The sequence below is a fragment of the Tupaia chinensis genome, unplaced genomic scaffold, assembly GCF_000334495.1.
Source record: "Tupaia chinensis unplaced genomic scaffold, TupChi_1.0 Scaffold000290_1, whole genome shotgun sequence".
NCBI classification, from domain to species: domain Eukaryota; kingdom Metazoa; phylum Chordata; class Mammalia; order Scandentia; family Tupaiidae; genus Tupaia; species Tupaia belangeri.
The window spans coordinates 1,643,465-1,669,074 of record NW_006159775.1 but is presented as its reverse complement, the minus strand read 5'-3'; the positions used below and the strand labels follow the sequence as shown (position 1 = coordinate 1,669,074).

At 42.1% G+C, this 25,610-nt stretch overlaps 1 protein-coding gene across 3 annotated transcripts in view; it reads left to right on the top strand.

Annotated features, from left to right (window-relative positions):
• Window positions 1–25,610, top strand: part of MAPRE2 (microtubule associated protein RP/EB family member 2) — a 181,891-nt gene that overhangs the window by 151,901 nt on the left and 4,380 nt on the right. For all 3 annotated transcript variants that reach the window (XM_006150529.3, XM_006150528.3, XM_006150530.3), the window contains 2 exons: window positions 14,962–15,101; window positions 20,669–20,827. In XM_006150529.3, the coding sequence (XP_006150591.1) occupies window positions 14,962–15,101; window positions 20,669–20,827 (299 nt within the window). The remainder of the gene's footprint in view (window positions 1–14,961; window positions 15,102–20,668; window positions 20,828–25,610) is intronic.

Here is a 25,610-nt window from a genome sequence, read left to right as displayed (position 1 = left end):
AAAAGGAGTGGAGAAAGAGGGCAGCCTTGTTTTATAGAAGGTTTTAGCTGAAAGCTTTTCCCCATTCAAGATGATGTTAGCTGTGGATTTTTCATAGATGGTCTTTATTGTGTTAAGAAATGTCACTTCTATCCAGATTTTGCTGAGAGTCAGTCATGTAGGGATATTGTATTTTATTGAATGATTTTTCTGCATCAATGAATATGATAGTATGTTTTTCAACTTTCTTTCTGTTAATATGATGCATTATGTTTATGATTTTGTGTATATTGAATCACCCTTTCATGCCTGGGATAAAGTCTACCTGGTCCAGATTTATAATCTTTTTTATATGTTTTTGGATACGACTTGCTATTATCTTGTTGAGAATTTTTGCATCTATACTCATCAGAGACACTGTTCTGTAGTATTTCCTTCCTTGTCATGTCCTTATCTGTTTTGAAGATGAGGGTGATAGGGGCTTTATTACATGGATTTGGGAAGGTTTCTTTCTTTTGGGTCTTTAGAAAGAACTTGAGTAGAATGAGAGTTAACTCTTCTTTAAAAGTTTTGTAGAATTCAGAAGTAAAACCATCAGAATCTGGACTTTTTTTTGTTGGGAGGTTATTTATTACTGAATCAATCTCATTTTTGTTATGGGTCCATTCAAACTTTCTATGTTCTCCTGATTCAATCTTGGTAGATTAAATGTATCCAGGAATTAGTCCATCTCACCCAGATGTTCTTGCTTGTTGGCTGATAGTTTCTCATAGTATCCTCTAATGATGTTCCTTATTTCTATTGTGTCTGTTGTAATATCATCTGTTTCATTGCAAATTTGATTTATCTGATTCCTTTCTCTCTTCTTGGTTAGTCTAGCTAAGGTGTGTCAATCTTGTTTATCATTTAAAGAACTAGCTTTTGCTTTCATGTATTTTATGTATAGTTCGTTTGTTTTTTATTTCATTTATTTCTACTCAAATCTTTATTATTTCTTTTCTCCTGGCATTTCTTTGAAATTGTTGGTTTTTGTTTTTCCAGTTCCCTGAGGCATGATGTTATATTGTCCATTTGCCTTCTCTCCATGTTTTTCTTACGCACGCTAATTGCTATGAACTTCCCTGTTCTGACTGCTTTTGCTGTTTCCCGTAGATTATGGCAATGCATGCACTCTTTAACATTGGTTTTTCCATGACTCTTTCGATTTCAGCCTTAATCCCTTCAGTAGTTGTGAGGTCATTCAACAGTAGGTTGTTTAGTTTCCATATGTTTGTATTTAATTTCATCATGGTCAGAGAAGATGTCTTACATGATTTCTATGACTTTGAATCTGTCAAGGCTTGTTTTGTATCCTGTCATATGATCAATCTTTGAAAAGTTTCTATGTGGTGGTGAGAAAAATGTATATTTTATGGTTTTTGGATGGAATGTTCTACAGATGTCTGTGAAGTCCATTTGATTCATGGTATCTTTCAGATCATGTATCTCTGCTTATTCCTGTCTAGATAATCTGTCCAGAGGAGATAGTGGGATGTTGGGATCCCCAACAATTAATGTGTTGCTGTCTATCTCTCCTTTTGTATCTAGCAATCTTTCCTTCACATATTTGGGTGCTCCTGTGTCAGGTGCATAGATATTTATGTATTCTATCATCTTGATTAATTAGCTTTTTTACTACTTTATTTTACTACTATATATTTTACTGCCCTTCTTTGTCTCTTCTTGCAGTTTTCATCTTAAAGTCTATTTTGTCTTAAAATAGTATAACAACTCCAGCCCTTTTTTAGTTCTCATTTGCATGAAATACCTTTTTCCAGCCCTTCATTTTTAGTCTATGTACGTCTTTATCTATGAGGTTCATTTCCTGTAGGCAACAGATAGAACATTTCTTTTTTTTATTCCTTCATACCCAGTCTGTGTCTCTTGATTGGAGAATTTAATCCACTGACATTCAACATTATTATCAATATTTCCAGACTTGTCCCTACCATTATGTTAATTATTTTGGGGTTGTTTTTAAATATCTTGTTTCTACCCATCTCTTTTTAGTTTTCCAGATACAGCACTCCCTTTAGAATTTCTTGAAGAGCTGATCTGGTGTTGGTAAATTCTTTCAGGTTTTGTTTTTCTGAGAATGTTTTTATCTTTTTATCCCATTTGAAGGTTAATCTTGCTAGGTATAGAAGTTTTGGTTGAAATTATTTTTCCTTTAACACTTTGAATATATCTGTACATTCCTTCTTTTCTTGCATTGTTTCTGCTGAGAGATCTGATGTTAGCCTGATGGGATAACCTTTATAAGTAAGTTGATGTTTCCCTCTTTTCAGACTTTTCCCTAAAGGGTGGAAAATACTTCACCCAAGGTTATATGTAGTCTGTGTAGTCCCTGGAGTCAACCCACATCCAATAATTTCATATATACATATATAGAGATATTTTAGTATCTGTGATTTTGGTCATTCTGGCTATAATGTACTGGGGAGAGGATCTTCTTAGGTTGGTTCTATTTGGGGTCATTTGTGTTTCTTGGGTTTGGATGTTTCATAGATTTTCTAGGCTTGGGAAGTTTTCTGCAAGTATTTTATGGAATAGACCTTCTATGCCCTTGTCTGTTTCCTCACCTTCTGGAATACCTATTATTTCAATATTTGTGCAATGTATAGTATCTAGTATTCCTTGTATGTTGTCTTATTTTTTTAATTATTTTTTTTTCATTGTTTTAGGTGGCTTTGCCTAAGTCAAAGGTTTTGTCTTCCAGCTCAGAGATTCTGGTTTCCACATGTTCCAGTCTACTCTTAATACTTTTGAGGGAGTCTTGATTTCCTGCATTACTGTTTTCACCTCTAAGAGTTCTGATTGATTTTTTTTTCTTATGATATCTATCTCCTCCTTCTATTCCTAGAAAGATTTTCTTATTTCTGTTACCATGAATATTCTGAACACTATTTCTGACATTCCTTTAAATTCCTTTGCACTGTCCATGGTTGAAGAAGAGTTGCTCCGTTCCATTGAGAAAGAGGTATTTCTTGGTTTTCCCATACTTTCTATGCCTCTGTGCTGATTTTTAGTCATCTGTTGTATTATACACTACTGCCTGTTTTTCTGTTGTCGATTCTATATGTTGAGGGAAAGAAGAGCTCTGCTTCTCAGAAATGTCCTCAGTAGAAGGCCTTGTCTTCCAGTCAGAGTGAGTATGCAGCTACCTTTACGTGTTGCTTCCTTTCCCAGTCTCTTAAGACCAGGTGCACTCGGGGCTAATCTGGGACCAGCTGGGAGGCGGGAAGAAGCCTGGAGTGATCTCTTGTCTCTGCTTCCCTCTCTGGTCAGCAGCAGCAGCACAGGTTTTATTATTATTGTTATTTTCCTCAAACAAACTTGAGAGAAGAGAATAAGTCTGAGAGAAAGAAAAATGAATCTCTCCAAGCTTTTTTTAGGTTTCTAAGCTATTGATAAATAAATGCCATGATCATATATAAGTACCCACAATTTCATTTGTACATTTTATTTTTATATCCTATTTCTTTTTCATTTGTTTCACATGGACTCTAGACTTAGCCAGTAGGATTCTAATCCAGATTATTTCCTACCTATGAGATTTGGACTGAGTAACTTAAACTTTCATTGTCTTAGTCTCCTTATGTTAAATGGATATCAAAATATTACCCATTTCAAGGTGATAAATGTTTAAGAGTTTTATCGATGTTAAGCTTTAAAATGTGCTTATTAGGACCAGTAGGTGGCATGGTGGTTAAGGCACTGGACTCCCACATGACCCACCTCAAGTTGAATCCCAGAAAAGGTGACTTGAAAATCGCACTCAGTGTCTGTGTGTGTGCCTAGAATCCCAAGAGGAGAATAGAGAAGAAGGTTTTATAGTGTGGCCAGCCCATTCAGGGGTGATTTATCCCTTTCCCTTTCTCTGTCTCTCTCTGGTGAGTGTATGCATTCTATGGTAAAAATCTAAAAAACAAAGGAAACAAACAAAAAACTGTTTATTACGTAGTGACAGTTCAATAGCTAATAAGTGAGCCACTTTTACTGATAGTTTTTATTAATAACATTAGATACTTTATTATAGAGGAATGACTAATAAAGAGGTTTAATCTAAGTATTACATAAAACGGTTTTACATGGTACATCACTTTAGAGTAATTCATCTGAATAAAATCTTTTTGTTATTGATTCTGCCACATGAAATTCACTAGATACGCTATGGCAGTGCATGCAGATAGTTGGCTGCAACTTATGACAGCTTGAATAAGAATATCACACTTTACCTCTAAGTAGAAGGTTATTCTATAACTCTGAGACAAAAGATAGCTGCAATTTATTAAGAAGATCATTATTGCTCTGTAAATATTGTGCAATTGGGAATGAGCATGAAACCTTGGGTTAGAACCATGCCTCACATTGTACTTCTCAAGTAATTTCAGTTCTTAGGATTTCACTCCACTGAAACGAGGCCCCTGTCCACATAGCACCCCTCTCAAGTCTAAGACCTCAAACAAAGCAGCCCTCGTGCTGGCTAAGATTGTTTTCACTCTAAATCCTAGTGGCCACGTGATCAGAATCAAAGTTGTCACTACGGAGAATTGACCTAAGCAGATTAAAAACTACCCTACACATTACCATGTTAACACGCATGCATGCATTTGTATTTGTGATGACTCTGTGTTGGTTCCATTTAGGAAGGGCAAACTGTACCTTGATCAAACATGTACCTTAGAGGACATATTTAATCTACATAGAACTTATTTGTTTCCCTAAGTATTTTCTCGTCAACCAAAGATCTAACTTTGGAAATGGACTTTTCTCAAAAGAGTGGGACCGTTAATAGGACTGGAGCTCTCACAGGGAGGCATGAGAACATCGCGTGTAAATTAGCCAGTGCCCAGATGGAAGGCCACGTTCATGCAGATACTTAATTGATTTTGGTTAATGATGGTGACACACTTCATGAGTATAAGCACCAATTAGGGAGAAAAGCAACTCACCATGGTTTACTGAGCATCATGGTCAACGGAAAAAGGGATTCCAGGAAAGATACATTACTGGTGCAAGCTCCTCATTTCAGGGTCCAGGGGAGATGTGCATCAGCTTCTCCATTAGACTCACCTGCAGCTAGTCTTGAAAAATCCCAGGAGCTAGGGCTTAATGGATCTGTGACAATGCTGGGACACACCAGACTGAAAAACCACAACCAGGTGCACCGCAAGCTCAAATGCCAGCCCTCGCCCTCACATGTTTTGAGGTGTGTAGAGGCGAAGGAGCCTGCGTTCTCCAAGGTAGCTGCATAGCTATTACCCCTCTGCTAGATGCCATGTGTTCCACATGATACATTAACCACAGATCAGGTCTTGAGGTAGGTTAAAGTGCCTGACTTATGGGGGTATCTGCTCTTGGTTCCATCACAAATAATTACCAACATAAAGTATCGTTTATTTTTATGGAATCCCTGCAAACCAGGAGGTTTTCTGTCATGTATACTGAATTCACCACACAAACGATTTCCCACTTAATTAATTAAGATGGTGCTAAATTGAATACTATGGATATCCCCTCGATGTCTAAAGCATTCATTCCCCAGTTGATGAAATGCATTGCTCATACCTGAGGCTCTTTTCAGACTTTTCCCTAAATAGTGGAAAATGTCTCACCCAAGGCTATGTGTAGAATGTGTAGTCCCAGGAGTTAACCCACATCCAATGATTATATATATATATATATAGAGAGAGAGAGAGAGAGAGAGAAAATACCCCCAGGGGGGTGGCCACACTGCATTTCTCCTCCCAAGATTTGGGGTACACATGCACACGCCCAGCATGTTTTTCAAGCTGCCCAGTCTAGGATGCAAACTGCAGAGTTGGCAATGTGGGGTCCAGCCAGCCACATTAACCTCCATGCCACCTACTGATGCTAGGGTAGAGTATTAAACAAAGAAATGAATACCAGAAGGCAGAGATCTCTGGGGGGTCACCTTCAAGGTCTGTTGTTCACCTGGGGATTACACTTTATAACAGATACTGTTGAGTGATGTTGAAAGTTTTAAGAGAAGTTTGCTCTGCATTGTAGGGAACATATTTAGAAGGGGCACAATTACAGTCCAAAAGATGAGCTAAGAGTCTTCTGCAGCAGACCATGTAGGAGAGAATAGTGGCCTACATGTAGGTGGTAGCTGTGTAGGTTGTGGAGACCTTAAGGAGATAAAGTTAATGATACTTGGTGATTGATAGGTGTGAGAAGAGAGAGGAGGAGACCAAGGATGAATGATGCACACGTCTCTGGCTTGGTAGTTGGTCAGTGGAAGCAGAGAACCCAAGGACTGGAGCCCACTGGGATAAGTGAGAGTGGATGATTCAAGTGAGGCTTTGCCCATCATTCTCACTTCCCTGGTCCTGGCCTGCTCTATGGCCTTAAACCAGGGAATATCATATCATATCTCTCTTTGCAAGGGAGACTAGGTAAGATAGTGTTAATGGGCACAACGGGCTTGCCCCCATCAGAGAAACAGCTTGAAATGCTGGGCTTGCCAATTGTAAGGGTTTTTTTTTTTGTTTGCCATTGTTATTTTTTGAGAGGTTTTTGCTACAGGTTGTGTGCGCTCACCAGAGAGAAAGCAAGAAATCACCCCTGGGGGAATGGCCAAACCTCAGTCCCTTTCCCTCCATTCTTCTTTCAGGATTTTGGGCATGCACACTCACACACCTGGCATGAGTTTTAAGCCAGCAGGTCTGGGACTCATGAGAGTCCAACAATGTAACCATTACACCATCTGCTGGTCCCAATCAACTTTAAGTTAGTAGATACTCTGAAATTGAAAGGACAATGCATTATAAAGTAATTACTTGTGTTCCCCCCCAAATAGCCATCTGAGTTTATAAGCGTTTTGTATGTCAGGAGTACAGAGGCACCCATGACATCATTGTCATGATAATGCCTCTGTATCTTTATTCTCAGTGGGCAGATTCAGTGTGCTGGGTTCTTTCAACCATTTCATCCCCTCCAATAAACAGGCAGGGAGATGCTTTTCTAAATCATCGTTGGATGATTTAGATGGGTGGTTTTCACCAGTTGAGTGATCTTCACTTTTTAGGACAATTGAAAAATTTTATTTTAAATTAAGATGGTGATTGGATTTGGTCCCTGATGTGTTTCAAAGCACACTTAGTTTGCTACCAAGTTTGGGAGGTGTGAAAAAGCAGTAGTTTATTGAAAGACACACATACTTTGTTGAAATAACTATTTAAGAGAATATTAAACACTTGAGCCATTCCAAAATGTGGAGCTCTTTCCAATGAAAAATTCTCTGAAACTAGAGTGACTCAAGCAGAGCCTGGAAAATACTAGAGAATCACATGATGGCTAAAAATAAGCACATCCTCTCCAGCGGGGATGGTAAGCAGGGCAGAAGTAACTCGTACGTGAACACTCACACTCGCTGGACATGCGTGGGGGAGCCAGGCCCTGTCCATGCAGGGCCAAGCCACTGACGTACAGTGTGTCTCCCTGTGCACCCTCCTGGGGGCAGAGCCATTTATTATGCTGTGGAGTAGCCCCTGAGCACTGGATTGGAGGGGACACGGGCTAACTCATAGCTCTCGTCACTGCCCGCCTTCCCTTCAGCCTTGTTCCCATGATCAATAGCAACTGCTGTTGATCACAGAATGTCCCTTTGTTGCTGTGAACATTGCAAAATATAGGCTGTGTAAAATGATTTGGTGACAGTTCTGTAGGGTATAGAATAGGGTTTCCTAGGGCCAGCCGTGGCCTGGTAGTTAGGGCAGATCCCACGTGGCCAACTGCATGGTTCAAATCCCAGAGTTAGCAGCTTGAAAAACACACCAGGTGCATGTGCATGCCCAAAATTATGACCAAAAGGAGACATGGAGAGGGGATTATGTGTGACTAGGCCCACGCAGGGGTGCTTTCTCACTTTCCCTCTCTCTTTCTCTGTTTCTCTCCAGCAGGCATACATACATAACCTCAGGCAAATTAAAAATTAAAAAAAAAAAAATAGAAGGAGGTTTTACACACACCCAGCATGCTTAGAGAGGTCCCAGGACATGAACCCAGGCCCTTCCCCATGCAGATTCAATTAAATTACCACTTGCCACCTTCTGGCCCAGCTGCCCACTTATATGAGCTGGTTCTGGAGTGGCCAAACTTTGCCACTGACTGCATTAGTGAGGACAAAAGCCAGTAAGGGCTCTGAGCTGCTTATTTCAGCCTCTCAATGATCTCATGAAGCAGAGCATTTTGTAACCCTGTTCAGGTTCCATTTGGACTGAACTCTGGCCACCGAGGTACGTTTTCTGCCCTCAGAGCAGAGCAGACTACAGAACCTACAGAGTTAAGAGTCAGAGCCAGTTTTTAGAAAGATGATCAGGCTTTACTTCTTGAATTTGCAGTAATCAGAGTGGTGAGGATGCTGTCCCTTATACCACAGTGCAGTGGCTCTGGTGTCAGCTTAGTCACTGAGGAAGTCCTCTTCCTGTCCTCTTCTCATCGGCCCAGCCCATACTCTTTTCCCGAGTACAGTGACATTTCTCTTTTTTAACCAGCCTTATTATCTCAGTTAAAAAATAAGACCTACTTACCAGGGCAAATGGTTGATAAGAAAAATGATGTCAGGAACCAGCAGGTGGGGTGGTGGTTAAGCACTCGACTCCCACATGGCTGACTGTGGTTCGAGTCCTGGACCTGGCGGCTTGCTTTTTCACTTTCCCTTTTTCATTCTCTCTCTCTCTGCCCTAATTAAATAATAATAATAATAAATGGAATTAAATAAATAAATGATTCTTTAAAATAAAAAAAGAAGAAAGCATGTCAGAGCCATCTGCAGATGATCAGTACAAATGTGATGTATCTTCTGCTGTGTTTTAGTTGTCCTATGGGTTTTTTTAATTGAATGAGAAAGATTATGGGTTGGGGGTACAGAAGGGAATAGTCACTCAAATCAGGAAAGAAGTTGGGAGTGGCTAGAAGAGCAGTGGCTTTCTGGGTCTGTGTGTGTGATAGTCACGCACACACACGTTCATGTTTTTAAATCTCTGTGGCTCTTGTCAACAGTATTAGTGTCTTATATTTAGCTCCTCTGTTTATGATTTTGGCAAAAGGAATACAGCAGATTATGTGAGGAGAATTTCTAAATTCCAGCAGAGCCCTGGCTATGAAGGATAGCCCAAGCACAGTGCTTTGATTTCCTTCATCCTTCTGAACCCACTGGGCCTCACATGCCCAGAATGCTGTAGCATTTTCCATAAACATGAAGCAAGCTACTAATTATTGACATTAGACACAGCAATGCTCTGGCTTCAATAAGGCAATGAATCAGGCCATTCTCTGTTTTGTTTTTTTTTTTTACAACTATGGTTAAAGTGTCTTAGAATCATATGTATACCCCAAATCCTAAAGGCATTAATTAAGACACAACTGCTCAAAGACTAGCATTGTAAATCATGTCCATGTCCAATGTAAATTCAGAGAATTACAGGGACTTGTGCAGAATTTATGTCTATTTTCCTCTGCTTCTGAAACTCTTTTTTGTTTTGAAAGGGAAAATTAGGGAGAGAGAGAAGTGCTGGGGGGCAAAACGATTGCTTGTAAGACAGGGCTACCACTAATTAGGCTTTCAGGACATCACCAAATGCAACTTAAAAAAATACTGAAATGTTTGATAGCTGCAAGAAAAAAGTCTATAACTGTATTAGAGCCAAGGGAGCTGCACTGTCTTTAAAAGCCTTCATGGAACCAGCTTTCACATAATCATCACTGAGTGAAGAGGCATGGAAAGGTACAGAAGTAAAGTCACCAGTGGAGGGTCAGCAGCAGGTGGTGGGGAGGTTAAGGCGGCTGGATCTCACATGGCCACCTTTGCAGTTCTAGTCCTGGACCTAGTCGCTTGAAAACTCACGCCAGGCGTATATACATGCCTGCCCAAAATCCTTAGCAGAGAATGGAGAAGGGATTGTGGTGTGGACATTTCCTGGGAGGTATTTCTCACTTTCCCTTCCTCTCTGTCTCTCCAGCAAACATACACATCCTATTACAAAATGAACAATTAAAATTAAAATCACTGGTGGAGTGAGAACATCCAAGAAGCAAGAAGCTATTGAACATCTCAGTATCTAAAACCAAGAATGGATGTTCTAAGGGACATTATTGGGTCACGTCACAAGATTGGAATACAGAGAGCAGTTTACATGAAGTATTGTATCAATGTAAATGTATTGACCTAAATAACTGCAATTTTCTGATAGCATCCTTGTTGTAGTGGGCCGTGTAAATAGGAACAGAGTACCTGGTAGCCACAAAAGCTAGTACAGTTTAAAGAATGGTTACTTGGAAAACGATAGCAAGACTTACACAGCAAGAACCAAAATCATAATTCTGGACTCTACTATCTAAACAGTGTGCTATATACTTTAGGATATTGTCTACACTATTTATTCTACAAAGTAAAACATGAAATTATTACTATAATGAGAACAAAGATTTCATTTTTGTTTTTACACATTTAATATTTCTTAATGTATGTTCATCATGTGATCGCTGTATGGTGACATTACTGTCATATAAAATTGCAGCTTGTTATGATTTTTCTAAAGAATTATTTTATTTATTTATTTACCTATATGTTAAATACAGTGCGGGCACTGCCAGGAGCCACAAGGAGCTCGTGACCTGCATTTGGAGAACTGCCCAGGGTGGTGGTCACACGTTCTCAGGGAAGTTCCTTCTGCAGGGCCTTTGCTCGCAGAAGCCCATGGCAGAGCCCAGCACAGAGCACTCTGTTCATCTGCTCAGAGTTACACATTAACTGACCACTTTTACCCTTGACCTAGTGCCCTGATTCCGTATATACATAAGGGGCCTAAGTAATAATGGAAGGTAGTCTTTAAAGGAGATCAAGGAAGAGATTTCCTGGGAGACACACTGTTTTTGCTTGGTTTCTTTTGTTTTGCTGATTCTGCCCTCAATGACTTGGACATTTGTATCATCTCAGGCTTTCCCTGGCATCTTTATCCTGGAGAAATATCTCCATTAGGTGTTCAGTAAATTGCAAAAACTGTTACTGAGTGTCTCTGGGTAAGGCACTGTGATTGGCCATGGGAACCAGATACATCTCCTATGTCATTGTGTTTATGTCCAATGGGAGAAGTCGACATTAAAGAAACAACTCTATTGGGCCAGCTGGTGACATGGTGGTTAAGGTGGCTGAAGTCCACATGGCTTACTGCATGGTTCGAGTCTTGGACCCTGCTACTTGAAACACACACCATTTGTGTGTACTGCATCCTCAGATTCCTGAAAGGAGGGAAGAGAGAAGAGAAGGGATTGCAGCATGGCCATTCTCCATGGGGTTTGCACACTCTCTCTCTCTCTCTCTCTGTCTCTGGCTATCACACATGCCCTCTGGCAAATTTTTAGAACAGTAACTCTACCATTATGATTGGTACATGCTGTAGAGAACATGTTGGGAGTGCTATGGCTTCCCAGAGGAGGTGACATAAGCTGAGACCTGAAGGATGGTAGACCTAGGTACTGAAAGGAGGTGGGTGACATAAGCTGAGACCTGAAGGATGGTAGACCTAGTTACTAAAAGGAGGTGGCGAAGGTGCCAGGCAAGAGAGAGAGTGTTTCAGGCAGAGAGAACATAGCCTGAGTCTCAAAGGATGGTCATGGAGTCATAGAACACTGCTTGTTCCTGAGGTCTAAGGTGCCATGCCTGGGAATTCTTAGTTACTGCGCCTTTTGCCTTTTTTTTTTTTTTTTTTTTTTAGAACTCCTCTATACAGCCTATGGCAGGCACTTAGTAAATATATTCACATTAAATACAGGATGTTGGTCGTGTATAATCCTTACACTGTTTTCTCTTACTTTCTTTATATTATAAAGTGGTATGTCACTTATAAAATGCTCTAAAGGAACTTGATCTTTCAAAAGCTGCCTCCCCAGCTACTAGGTAGGGGCTGCCTCCTGAGAAAGCTCTGGGCCAGGTCAGCCTGCCTCCTCACCACTCCTCCATGTTGATTTCTTACCTAGCAGGTTGAGCCTTGGGTAGAGAACTTGGTCAGTGGGACACAGAGTAATGTTGTAGCAGGATTTTAGGTGGGCTTCTGCAGAGATGAGGGCTCCTTACAACTGTACCCCAAATAAAACAGCAGTTCTCTAGGCTCCTGGGGAAGCTGTTCTGTATAGGTGAGATTTCCAGGTCACTACATTTGTACCCTGGGGATACCCCAGTCATTTTCAGTTTAACCATTCTAATCTTTTTCTTTCGTTTTTCATTTTGCACTCAAAATTTACATTTAATCACTATATCTTTTGCAGTGTACACAATATGTTTTTTACCAGCATAAAGCAATGCATATCAATCAAGTCAAAGACATTACCTTATACATGATCATCAAAGATGTTTTCATTTTAAAGTGTACGTCGGAGGGTTTCAGAAAGTTTGTGGAAAATGTGATTATGCGAATACATGGATTTCAAAAAATTTTTACACCAAATTAAACTTATACCTTAATTCATTTGTTTCCTGTGAACTTTTTGAAGTCCCCATGCATACTTTAAAGTGAGAATGGTTAAACTGAAAATATCTAGCATTCCCCTCTATTTTTTTTTTATTTCTTTTTTCTTTTGGTCTAACAGAAGTATGTTTAAAGGTTATAATTCTGTCAATGATTCTGGAGGGTGTATATGACTTGCATCTGTAACTAATGTCTCCAGGCACCTAAAGACAGACAATACACGTTTTATAGTCTTCCTGTTCATTACTTTGTAATTAGGATATTGGTTGAAACTTGTAACTGCTGTCACATACCTGCCTTTATAACACCTTGCCTCTTTCTAACTTGTTGGTACTGAAAAACTGTAATGTTGGAAATGAACTAAAATTGGAAACCACGTAACCAAGTTTTATTTACTTGTTCATCTATTTATTTAAACATTTGTTCCTTTACTAGGTATATTTCAGCCTAGCACTATGCTGTCCCTGGATGAGTAAGACACATTCCTTGCCCTCCAAGAGCCTTCTAGAAGAGTGTAGTGTGAGGGATTCGCCCAGTCGGAGCACACAGGAGGAGCACTGACAGCAGACAGGAAGAGGAGTGTGGGGAGCAGAGCTGTACCCCACTAGGACTGTGTTCCCAGAAAAAGGGCAGACATAGGTCCCTAGGAAGAGTCCAGAATCTTTAACCCACAAAGTTCATGAACTTCACTGTGTATACTTTGCAACTTCTATTTTGGCTACAGAGGCCATTCATGTGCCATGTTCTAGCCAGCGAGTCCGTCATGAAGCTAAGCTCCGAATATGTGAGGTCTTCCCTAAAGTCAGTCAGTCTTTGTCCTGCTTTGTATCATTATTCATAAGCTGAGTGAATCTCGTGGTTTAAGACGCTGACCCCCATATTTCCACATTGCAAAGGTGCGTACTTCTCCTTGATAGTAATTTATAGTGACATCTCGACATGTGGGATTTCTCTTGTTCCCCTAAACCTCTCACCTAAAGCTGTGGTGTCCCTTACGGAGCATTTTCTGATTCAGCTCTGAGTTATAAATGTTATAAAATTGGACTTTCTAGTTCTAACATTCTTCTACACTTACCATCAGTATATTGTAAAAATCTATATGAAGTATCTATCTTCAACAAGTTTATGGAAAATGCTTAGTATGAAAAAATAATGCATGGATTTCAGTTTGGGGGGATACCAAAATAATTTTGTGCTCTACCATTTTCTACCAACTTTTATTTTTAATATTTATTTATTTTTATTTATGACTTTTTTTTTGACAAGAGAAGAAGAGAGAAAGAAAGAAAGAAAGAAAGAAAGAAAGAAAGAAAGAAAGAAAGAAAGAAAGAAAGCAAGCAAGCCAGCCAGCCAGCCAGCCACCACATCTGGGACTTGAACTGCAGTCAGCCATATGGGAATCCAGCATCCTAACCACCACACCACCTGCCAGCCCCATTGAACTTTTTGAAGTCCTATTATATCATTTCTTCGTCTTCCTTCCCCTCTTTTTCCCATGTCCATTTATTCTTATGAACCGATAGATTTTTATTTATCCTGTACATTACAATAAATTGTAGTCATTATTCTTCCTGACACTCAAGAGTGGCTAGTTGGAAGCCCCTTCAGGCTTCCTCTGTGTACCATTGACATTAATGCTTGAGCACATCCTTGGTTCTGACACAAGATGTCCTAGGTATGCCCTTTGCATCCCTTATTCCATCTCTGCAGTCATCCATTTTTCATTGCAGGATAACATTTATAAACCAGGATTTGGGCATTAAGAGTGCTTGCTGCTGTGAAAATGTTGTTGCTCTTAGGCTTTCAGTTCAATTGAAATGGAAAGGGCATTTCCTAGTGAAGCTAGGAAATATATTAAAAGAGAAAAGTATATACATTTGTACCAATATTTCTCCTAAAGTATCAGTCGGTTATCTTGTCTTTTTTTCTCTGATTTCTTGGAAATCCAATGAAGGTAATACTTAAAGTTTATCTAAAAACGTTTCCTGTTTAAAAAAAACTTAAAATCCTTTTGTATCTCTTACTCATCTCTCTGGAAGGAGAAAGAACAATTGCATTAACCTTGGGTTACTTGACGGAAAAAAAGCAGTGCTCAGGTTATACAGGTGGCCCAAGATGACACTGATTTAATCATGTGTCCTTTTTTTTACATATAAGAATTATTTATTTCATTTTATTTCTTATTTTTGTTTTTCAGTTTGCTATAAGGCATGCATGCTCAACAGAGAGAGACAAAGAGAAGTGAGAAAGAGAGACATAGAGAAAGTGAGAAAGTAAGCCACCGAGTCTGACACTCAAACCACAGTCAGCCACATGGGAGTCCAGTACCTTAACCATCATGCCACCTGCCAGCCCTGATATAAAACTCCTTTTATATCATATGTCCTTCTTATCTCTAAAAACGCTTTTAATATTGCCAGTATTTATCATTCATTCTGGTTGCTTTTAGGTGCCGCTAAATCAAGTCCAGCATCTAAACCAGGATCCACACCTTCTCGTCCCTCATCCGCCAAAAGAGCTTCATCCAGCGGCTCAGCCTCTAAATCTGATAAAGACTTAGAAACACAAGTCATCCAGCTTAACGAGCAGGTAACGCATCACCCCTGGCCCTGCCTCTGGGATAGGGAGGGAAGCTGAGGCAGACTCCATGGTTCCCAGGAAGCAAGACTAAGAGGAATAGTTTGAGAAAATAAAATTAATGGTCCATGATAAATAAATCTCAACGTGTACACAGTAAGACGAGGTCGATGACTCAACCTCCAGGTAATGCAGGCTGCAGGCCTCCTCCTCCCTCAGAAGCTTTAATGAGCACCAGGCCAGACTGTGGTCTGTTGTGCCCACTTCTGGCCACTCCGAATAGTGTTAGTAAAGGCTGCTTTAGGGGTTAGTTTGTCTCCTTCCCACTCTTCCCTACCCTTTTTTTTTTCAGCAAATATTTATTAAGCCTGTTCTATGCAATAGATTCTGCATTCATACTAATAATATAATGTAAGCAAGATAGATCCCGTCCCTGTCCTCCTAGAACTTCTGAACAGCAGTTGCACAACAAAAAACCCAAAGCTTACCACGATAGCAGAAGTCAGGTGGCACAAAACTCATAATGTTGAGGGAATCTGACAGGCCACAGTTATGTTTTAAATAGTAGAACATTCCTTTTTATCTACTGTTTCTCACAATTACCACAAATATAACTCTACTGTCTTTGAAATTTGCATTATAAAAGCTCAGGTATGCTCCCTGATAATAGCTCATTTTCTTAACATTACGTGTAGTTTAGAAGTAATAAAGCACTGGGTAGCGCGAGGGTGCTGGAAGCCCTGAACTTCCCAGGTGCAGAGGAGTCTTTTATCCTGGCTCCTCTGCCACCGACAGGAGCCTTCCTCAGCCTCCTCAGGCTGTCTCCAGCTGCTCGCCAGGCCAGTGCCCGTGATTAATCTTGTTCTTGATGAGCCAGCAAGAGTCTGGAAACCGTTTTAGAGATAATTGTATATTTGTATTCAGGAACCTCATTTAAAAGTAGGCAGTTGCTTCACTAGGGTGTTTCTTTACAATTCCAATCACTTTAATGAAAAAGGTAAAACCTTAAGTCATCCGGTGTGTAGGACTTTGATTTAGACACTGTGCAATGTTCTAATTACCCACTGATTCTCGTTTATGAGCTCAGGGAGAGTCTCCGGTGATGACTGCTCAGGTCAAAGGCAGTAAGAACAGCCAGTGAGCCTTGGGCCACATGCCTGAGTCTCCAAGCAAATCAGAGGAGACCTAAAGAGAATGAAGGGTGGCTGGGGGTGGGGAGTATAATACGTTAGATTTATAACTCTTTTCTCCTAATGGCCTCATACTCTTTCAGTATCTCTATTATGTTTCTTCATGACTCCTCTCCTCCCTCCAGCCCAAATTATAGCCACGTGGAAACCTCGAGGCTTCTTCCTGCCCCTCTCTCTTTCAACCATTTGCTCTCCAAATCACACAGAGAGCCCCACATACATCGGACACCCAGACTGTTACAATACGTCCATCCTGCCATCCAAAAATGTCACTCTAGAGAGAGCAGGGTGAGAAAAGAGAGGAGGGGTCCCGTGGTCTTCCTCCTCCTTGGTATAACTTCGTCATCATTTCCAAAAGGCCTCACTCCTCCTCCATGTCCTCTGATGCCTTCGTGTGAAGGAGTGTGTATCTGCCCTATACCTCCTACCCCTGCCCCTCAGAGGGAAGGTCATACATGTGCTAAATTGCAAGTCCTTCGTTCAGCAAATACTCACTGAGCTCCAGACCATGTCTGTGGTTATCTGTCACTGCTCCTCCAGCTTCCATCCTTAAAACCCCAGGCTGCCCTCCTGAGGCCAGTGGGTAGCCACCCAGGCATCACAGTGTTGGAATGAACACTGGGACCAGCAGAGGCTGGGCAAAATGCCTGGGCCAAAGTGAGAATTACGGTAGTAATAGAGAAAGTGACACGTGCCATAAACTTGAAGAATTTTCATTTACTTGGCTTCATGCCTTTATCCAGGCAATCTCCCATGATATATTGTAACAGCATCACTGTGCCAGGCAATTCCAGCGATGAGACTGAGTCAAGATGTGAAGGAGGAGACATGGATCAAATAATTAGAGATTCTTTCTGGTTAGTGAGTAGCAAACAGGAAGTGGGTTATAGTCCTGGTAGTGCTCGGGACCATTGGTGAGGATGAGTGTGGGTTCTAGTTAGCCTAGACAGAGAGCGGCTTTCGTTCTCATGACAAGGCCTGGGAGGACCTGGGGTCAATGGGCACACCAAGAAGGGCTTTCCCCTCCATCGCCCTTGTCTTTGACCTTCTCAAGGACTCTCCAGCATCTCCCTTATGGCTTAGGCATCTGCCACACCATAGGAGGGATGATGCTGGCACTGGTCTTTGTGAGTGGGACTGCAGAAATGGGATTGTGTTTGTCACCTGTTCTTTCATCGTATAGTTATGTTGGCTTTTACTGGGGAGTGTTTATAGCTGAGCACCTATTACCGAATGCATGGAGAATAGCACCAAAGCCTAACTTGGACTGGGCCTCCCTACCAGAACCGCAGCCATTGCTCATTGTACAGACCAGAGCACGCTCAGCAGGCTGAGAAACTTAGTTTCCATGGGTCGAGTGTGTCGTTGTCAGAACCAGGGAGCTAGGACATACTGGCTCACCAAAACTGACCCAAACCCATGTGCTGGCACTGGTGTGGGCATTGAGAAGGATTTTGTGGACCAGGCTGAGAAGACAGGTTGGTTTGTTTAAAGCAGGAAAGAATTTCTAGAATAAAGGGAGTTTTTCCTGGAATTCAGGGTAGTTGCTTTCAATTTTCACAAATGCCCAATCTGTGGTATTAACAGAAATGAAAGTTGGCAAGGGGACCCTCACTGCTGTGTGAGCAGCTACACAGCAGCTTCGGCAAGGTTTCCTGAGGTCTATTTTCCTGAGTTTACAAGAAGGTTCTGAATTTGCCAGGTATACTGTGTGTGCTTGATCTATGTTCAAATCAATCAGTAATTCCAGATAGATAAATAGCATGTAAAGAGGTCCAAAATTATTAGAAAGAGAAAAAAGTTTCTCATTCCAGATATTTTTGGAAATGCTGTTAAGGATGATTTTTGGATAAAAGATTTCAAAAAAAAGGGCCGTCATTTTCTCCCTAAAGAATATACTCTACATAGGGCTACCCCATGGCTTGGTGGTTAAGGTGGCTGGGCCTTGGGACCAGCAGATGGTATGATGGTTTCATTGCTGGACTCCCGTGTGGTCTACCGCTGTTCAAGTCCCAGACCTAGCAGGTTAAAACTCATGTGGGGTGCATGTGTGTGCATGCCCAAAATCCTGAGAGGAGAATGGAGGAGAAAGGATTGCGGGGTGACCGTCCCCCCAGGAAGTGATTTCTCTCTCTCTGTCTCTCTGTCCCTTTGTCTCTCTGGCAAGTGCATAGCACTTAAAAAAAAGGTGACTGGATCTTACATGGCTGACTGTACAGTTGAGTCCCAGATCCAGCAGCTTTAGAAACACACCAGGCATTGGGGCTGGCAGGTGGCATAGTGGTTGACGGCACTGGATTCCCACATGGATGACCTCAGTTCGAGTCCCAAACCTGGCAGCTTGCTTTCTTGCTTTCCCTTTCTCTCTCTCTGGTCAAATTAAAAAATAATAAATAAATAAATAAATCTTTAAAGAAAGAAACACACCAGGCATATGTGTGTGCATGCCCCAAATCCCAAATGGTAGGAGAGATGGAGAAGGGATTGTGGCACAACCATGTCCAATGGGAAGGTGCTTCTTCTCCCTCTCTCTAGTAAATGCACATGCTCTCTGGCAAATTATGTATTAATCTATATGCTCATTTATATTTATGTGTATAGGTTCTTTCATATTTATGTAAAGCATATGTATATGTACATTGTGTATGTGTGTGTGTGTGTGTGTGTGTGTGTGTGTGTGTGTACAAAGGGGAAAAAAAGGAAGCATTCTCAGAGACCCAGCGCAGGGTGATAATTTGAGCCTGTGCAGAGCTACTGTGCCTAGAGGAATGTGGCAGTCTGAGGTTAGAAACCTGATCTATCACACCCTGTCCAGGTGTCTTCAGCCCCAGGCGCCAGCATGGGTGGGCCCTACCTGAACTGTTGCCTCCTTCCCTTCACTTGGACCATCTCTGTAACCACTGAGAAATTGCACAGCCTTGGGAGTTCTTTGGGCCAGCCTCAGCGGCAAAAAGGGAATAAGGGCTATTTGGAGAAGGGACTGGAGTTTCCAGACCTCCCTGCCTTTCTAGTAATATATCCAGAGCCAATGCTAGAGAAATTAAGGCAGATTTCCTCCCCCTAGATAGTTTTCACTGTTTCCGAGACCCCATTTCTCAGTAGAGGACATTAGTCTAGTTTGACTCATTATCATTTCTTTTTTTTTTTTTTGAGAGGTTTTTGTTGTTGTTGTTGTTGTTTTTTGCTATAGGGCGCATGTGCTCACCAGACAGAGAGAGACACAAAGCGAGAAATCACCCCCCAGGGGGGATGGTCACACCGCAACCCCTTCTCCTCCATTCTCCTCTCGGGATCTTGGACACGCACGCACATGTGCCCAGCGTGAGGTTTAAGCCACCGGGTCCGGGACATGAACCGCAGTAGACTACGTGGGAGTCCAGCGACATAGCCATTACACTAACTGCTGGTTCCCTGGCTCAGTATCATTTCTGAAGAGACTCAAAACTGAGGGTGGCTCTGATTTGAGTCCTGGACCTGGCAGCTTGAAAAACACGCTGGGTGCATGTGCATGCATGCCCCAATCCTGAGAGGAGAATGAAGGAGATGGGATTGGGATGTGGCCACCCCTTCCTCCGGAGGTGGTTTCTCACTTCTCCCCACCCCTGGGAATGCACACACCTATATATAAAAACTAAAATAATAATGGTAATCATCATCACACTGATAACCTCTCCTCCCTTCTGCCATTCTCGTCTCCTTTCCCTGCAAACTGCAAACAAGGTATTTTAGTCCATTTAAGCTGCTATGACAAAATACCATAAACTTGGGTGGCCAATAAACAATACAAGTTTAATTTTTTAAATTCTTGAGGCTGGAAAGCCCAAAATCGAAGTGCCAACAGATTTCATGTCTGGTTGAGGCTCTTGCCTCGTAGATTACGCTTCTTGCTGACCCGTCACATACTGGCAGGATGAATGAGCTCCCTTGGACTCTTTTATAAGGACTTTAATCCCACTCATGACCTAGACCTCTCCAAAAGGCTCCACCTCCTAATTCCACAACCTTAGGGGTTAGGATTTCAACATAGGAATTTGAGAAGAACACAGACCTTGAGACCATAGCAACAAGTTAGGAGGAAGATGTGCTCCAGCCTGTGTTAGCAGGAGAGGAAAGCCTATTCCCAGCCTGGGTGGCATCAGGCAAGCAGAATGGTTGTTTGGACCCTGATACAGGGAATGACAGCATGCTGTTGAGATTGGACATTCTGACCCAGGCTCAGGCTCTGAAAGGCCCCGTTGTTTCTCCCACAGACTTGCACATGGGTTATTTTGGCATGTCTCTGTCTATATATCTTGGATCTTTATGCCCAAGCATAAAGTAAGTTGGTCACTTACTTGTTAATACTATTTTGGGGGTCTTTCTTCTCTACCCTCTCTCTCTCTCTTGCAGGTACATTCATTAAAACTTGCCCTTGAAGGCGTGGAAAAGGAAAGGGATTTCTACTTCGGGAAGTTGAGAGAGATTGAGCTACTCTGCCAAGAACATGGGCAGGAAAATGATGACCTCGTGCAGCGACTAATGGAAGTCCTCTATGCTTCAGAAGAACACGTGAGTGTGAGGAGCCCTGGACTCCTATATTCTAAAACGACTTTCTTAGTCAAAGTGCAGCAGATCTATGTGCCTTAGAATACCTCCTCAGGACCTCAATAAGAATTTCAACTCAGCTAGTACTTCACACTCCCAAAGAAACAAACATCATTATCATCATGATCCATTGACCCAAGCCTATGGGACACGCATTCAAAAATTAATCTGGGAAGAGAGGAGTGGATGTGCTGGTGGCAAGAGGGAGGGCTTGATTGAGAAAAATATACATCTGCAACCAAATCCCAAATGGTTTGCAGCTCTCTGAGCAAATGAGCAGTAAGAATGTGTGTAAGGATTCTTCTTTCTTCATAAAAGACCACAGTGTGGTTAAGGAAAAAATAATCTAGATGCTTTTCTTATCCCCATAAAGCCCCACAACTGTCTGTTTTTATTTCATAGCTGGTTGTCTTGGTTACTCATTTCCAAGACACAGCAGAACTGTGGGACAGCCCTTTGTTGAAAATACTTCTAGAGGCCTCCCTTGTGGGGAGGACCTGCCACCAATGTTGCCACACAGAATGTGGCTCTGTCAGGGTGATGGAATGCAGATGTGAGGGGTGAGGGAGGAGCAAGAATCTCAGGAAGTGAGGAGGGACAGGAACAGGCTACATGGCAGAGGCCAGGCAAGTCTCTCCAAGTCTGCCTGTGCTGGGGTGGGGAGCCCAGCCACCAGGACAAGGGCAGAACATGATGAGGGTTCATGTTCCACAGAACCCAGGTGAGAAAGGCAAGAGGAGGGCAGTCGGAGAGTCAAGCTTCTCCTTGTGCTGGTGGAAGCTGGTAGAAGCACGTGAGCCACAGCTGCTTTGAGGGCTCTGCGCTGGAGTTGCATTTGTATTTCCACAGAATGTCACAAGCCACCAGCAAGTCCACTTTATCTCATTGCAGCTAAATACAAGGCAAAGTTTACTCCATGTATGACTTAAAATCCTAGCAAAGACAGTTTCCTCAACTGTCAGAAACTATGTTTAGGTTTTGAGAGCATCTACTACTTGCTTTCATTTCTTCCAGTTTGTCTTTTTTCCCTTGGTCTTCAAGAGCTCAGAATCTATATTTTCAAAGCCCTGGGAATCCCCTTGGTTAGATCCCAGAGGCCATGGTGGCTTCGTTTAATATGGTTCTCAATATGTTCAGATCTGACAGAGGCAACCAGAGGCTGATTTGTAGCATATCTCTGACTAGCACAGCGGCATACACACAGTATTGTGTGTACAGAGTGCTCTGTCGTCTCTCAAGCATCAGACGAATTATAGTTGTGCCCTTCACAAGCTAGTACAAGGCTCCATGGGATGAGGGCTGCACGGCACCGCGCGGCTAAGGGAAGGCACTACTGCTGGCTGAGACAGCGCCTGCTAGTGAGAGAAAGGCCAGCGTACAGGATGGATTTTTCCCAACCCTCTGCAGATTCCAGCAGGATGGAAGAACTCTTTCTAACCTCCAGCCAGATTTTGTCCCAAAGGGAGTTCTTTTGGCAGAAAATTGCCAGATAAACCCCAAAGGAAGAGTCAGTGTGGCCACAGAATTCCTGGCTAAGGATAGGCAGGTCACCCTTGAGCAGGAGCCTTTGCTCCCTAGTGTGGTTTCAGAGGTCTGCCTACAGACCACACAGTGTCTGTTTTGCTATTCCCATTGTCACTCCTATCCTCCCTTACACCCCTTACCCCCAGCTTGAACCTCCTTGCCCCCTAAATTCAGGGAGCCATTCTCAAGGGTATGCACAAGTAAAATGCAGACATCCCAGGGAAAAGTAATACTTTAAAGCCTCATCAGTCATTAAATCTGAATAGTGGGTTTAGTAGCATGGCCATACCCAATGTGAGGTGACTTTTCACTTTCCCTCTGTCTCTCTCTCACAAGTGCATGCACCCTATGGCAAAAACCTGAAAAAAAAAAAAATCCAGGCAGGAGTTTTGAGCATGGAAGTCAACAGAAGTGGCCCAGTTCCCTGTTGAGCAACCTAATGGAAGTTTCTAGAGAAGATCACAGCCAGCTAGCTGGCCAGCATCTCTCCTCATCTTTATCTTTTTCTTTTTCTTTTTTTTTTTTAAGTTGTAGTCCCGTACTAATTTTTTTAATTATTTATTTAATTTTATTTATTCATTCATTTTTAATTTGACCAGAAACATTTATTTTTACTTTGACCAGAAAGTGGCACAGAGAGAGGGAGAGTGAGAAAGCAAGCCACCAGGTTCGGGACTCAAACTGTGATCAGCCATGTGGGAGTGTCCAGCGTTTTAACCACCACGCCACCTGCTAGTCCCCTCTCTTCATCTTTCTTGTTAACTTTTCCTACAGTACTTGGGGTCACAGGTAACTGGGCCCAGTCATTGGCTTCCTGCTCGCCATGGGTTCTACCAGCTGTGGTGCACACTAACTGGCATGGAAGCCACTGTTAAAGGACCTAAACATTTTCTTACTCCTCAACCCTTTAGGAGTATCAGCTGTGTTTCTGTCACTGGGCTAAGAAGCACTGTTTATAGGAAAGTCACTCCTACCTCAGAAGAGCACCCAGTCCCAATTAAGAAGATAAATAGGACATGGCACATAGGCTATGTGGTAAATTATGATAAACGTGACAACAGAGACATAAATAAACATGTGTGGGGAATGCATAAAGATATCCTGGAGGACAAGACAAAGATTTCTCACTAAAAATGACATTTTTTGGGGTGTTGAAGGATGACTAAGTATAGAGATGGCGAAGTCCTTTCAGGCAGGGGAAACAGCATGAACAAAGCAGAGAAGTGAGAACAGCCAGCCTGGCTGACATGAGTGGTGGGAGTCGAGGCTGTCACGTGCCTCCACCTGCATCTAAGGAGCAGCAGGGAGCCAGTGGGGCTTCTTGATGACCTCCTCTTTCCTTTGCCCCCATTTCCCACCTTCTGTGTTCAAGAACCTTTTTGTACCTTTCTCCACCTTGCTTCTCATTCTAATTCTTTTAATAAGAGTAAAGAATTATAACACAATTACTTACTGCCAAACATTTAGAAAGATGTGATGGGTTGATATGCAAATATTATAATCAAGTAGGTGGCACCCTGGTAAGTTAGTCCCATGTTTGGGATACATTTTGCCTGACCTTCTACTTCTATGTGGGTTTGAGTTCTTTGTTCTCATACAGGGGTCTAAGAAAAAGATGTTTTATTCCCCTGGGAGCCTTTAATAACAAATGTGGACTGGGAACTCTCAGTTGTGATATGTATGTAACACCTCAGGATATGTTTTGCCAGACTCACAGGCTGCCTTAACTTTCCACCTCAAGCATTCTCAATTAGCATTGATAATAGGGAGAAATGCTTTTGATGCCAGTATTGCCCAGTAAAAATGGTATGGGGTCTGTGGTTCCTGTAAATATATACTATCAACAGTGATATCTTGGGACTGGGCCTTCAGCCGAGTGTGTGCGGGGTTCTTCCCTTGGCTTACTCGAGACCACAACGCAGTGGTCAAGGGCACTGAACCTGAACCCACCTGTTGGTGTCCACTGGGAAAATTTAAGAGTAATATCTCTCTGGATGGTAATACTGTTGGCAATCACCACAGGATTTAGTCCTGTAAAAGAAAAAAGTTAGAGAAAGGAGAAACATGCAGAAGCAGAGATGAGGGTGAACACAGACAAGCTGTGCTGCTCAGTCATGCTGAGCTTCTTCATTTATACATTTTTCCAGGCACAGTGAACTGTTTGCAAGCTTTCAAGGATGCAGTTGAAGTTCTACAGTTAGAGAAAAGGACTTTAGTGTATATCTTTTTCGACCTCGTTACTATCATGTGTGATCCTGTTATGCATCATAGGTCAAGCCAGATTACTTATGCTGTTCCTCTGCAACTTCGAGGAATGCTGTCTGAGTATGCATCAAAGAGGATGATGTGTAAGCCATAAATATTATATAGAACAGGCATCATATGACCTAGCCAGGGGTCAGGATGTTTCCTTTACCCCATGAATGTTTCCATAGAGCCCCTCGCATCCAAGGCATGTGTCAGCCAGCTTGAATGAGTAATTAATGAGGCATGTAGATAACTGCTTCATGCAGCTAGGCTGCATACCCTCACATAGACACACCCACTTGTTCAACCTGTTTGGAAAGGAGGCCTGAGGAGGAGGTTGGTCTAGTGGGCTCCTGGTCCTGCATCTTGTACTGACTCAACAGTAGCTTGAATCCAGGTCTTTAACTTTCAGTTCTAGGTTGTTTCCATTATCCTGTAGTTGACCCTGAATTGTGATATGAGCAAGTAAAATTTTATGTAAAAATATAACACAGAGGGACCAGCAGTTAGTGTAATAGCTATGTTGCTGGACTCCCATGTAGTCGACCATGGTTCAAGTCCCGGACACGGTGGCTTAAACTCATGCAGGGCACATGCGCATGCGTGCCCAAGATCCCAAGAGGAGAATGGAGGAGAAGGGATTGTGGTGTGGCCATCCCCCCGGGGGGATATATATATATATAAAACACAGATCCATGTTTCTGAGATCGTCCCCTAGCCATCTAACGTGAACAAAAGTAATCATGTCTGGACATGACATTGGACATTTGCTGACAGTTGTGCAGTACAACATAGTAGACACCACACTGGCATCAAAGAGTTAGGATGACAAATAAGACAATGTCCCTAACCCATCAGGGGCTTTGGAGCCTGGTATTGTCACCCTACAGGAAAAATACACAGGGCTGTGGTATGCCCTTTAACAGAAGTAAGAGCCAAGGATACAGAACTTAAAAAGCAGAGCCATTAATTTGGA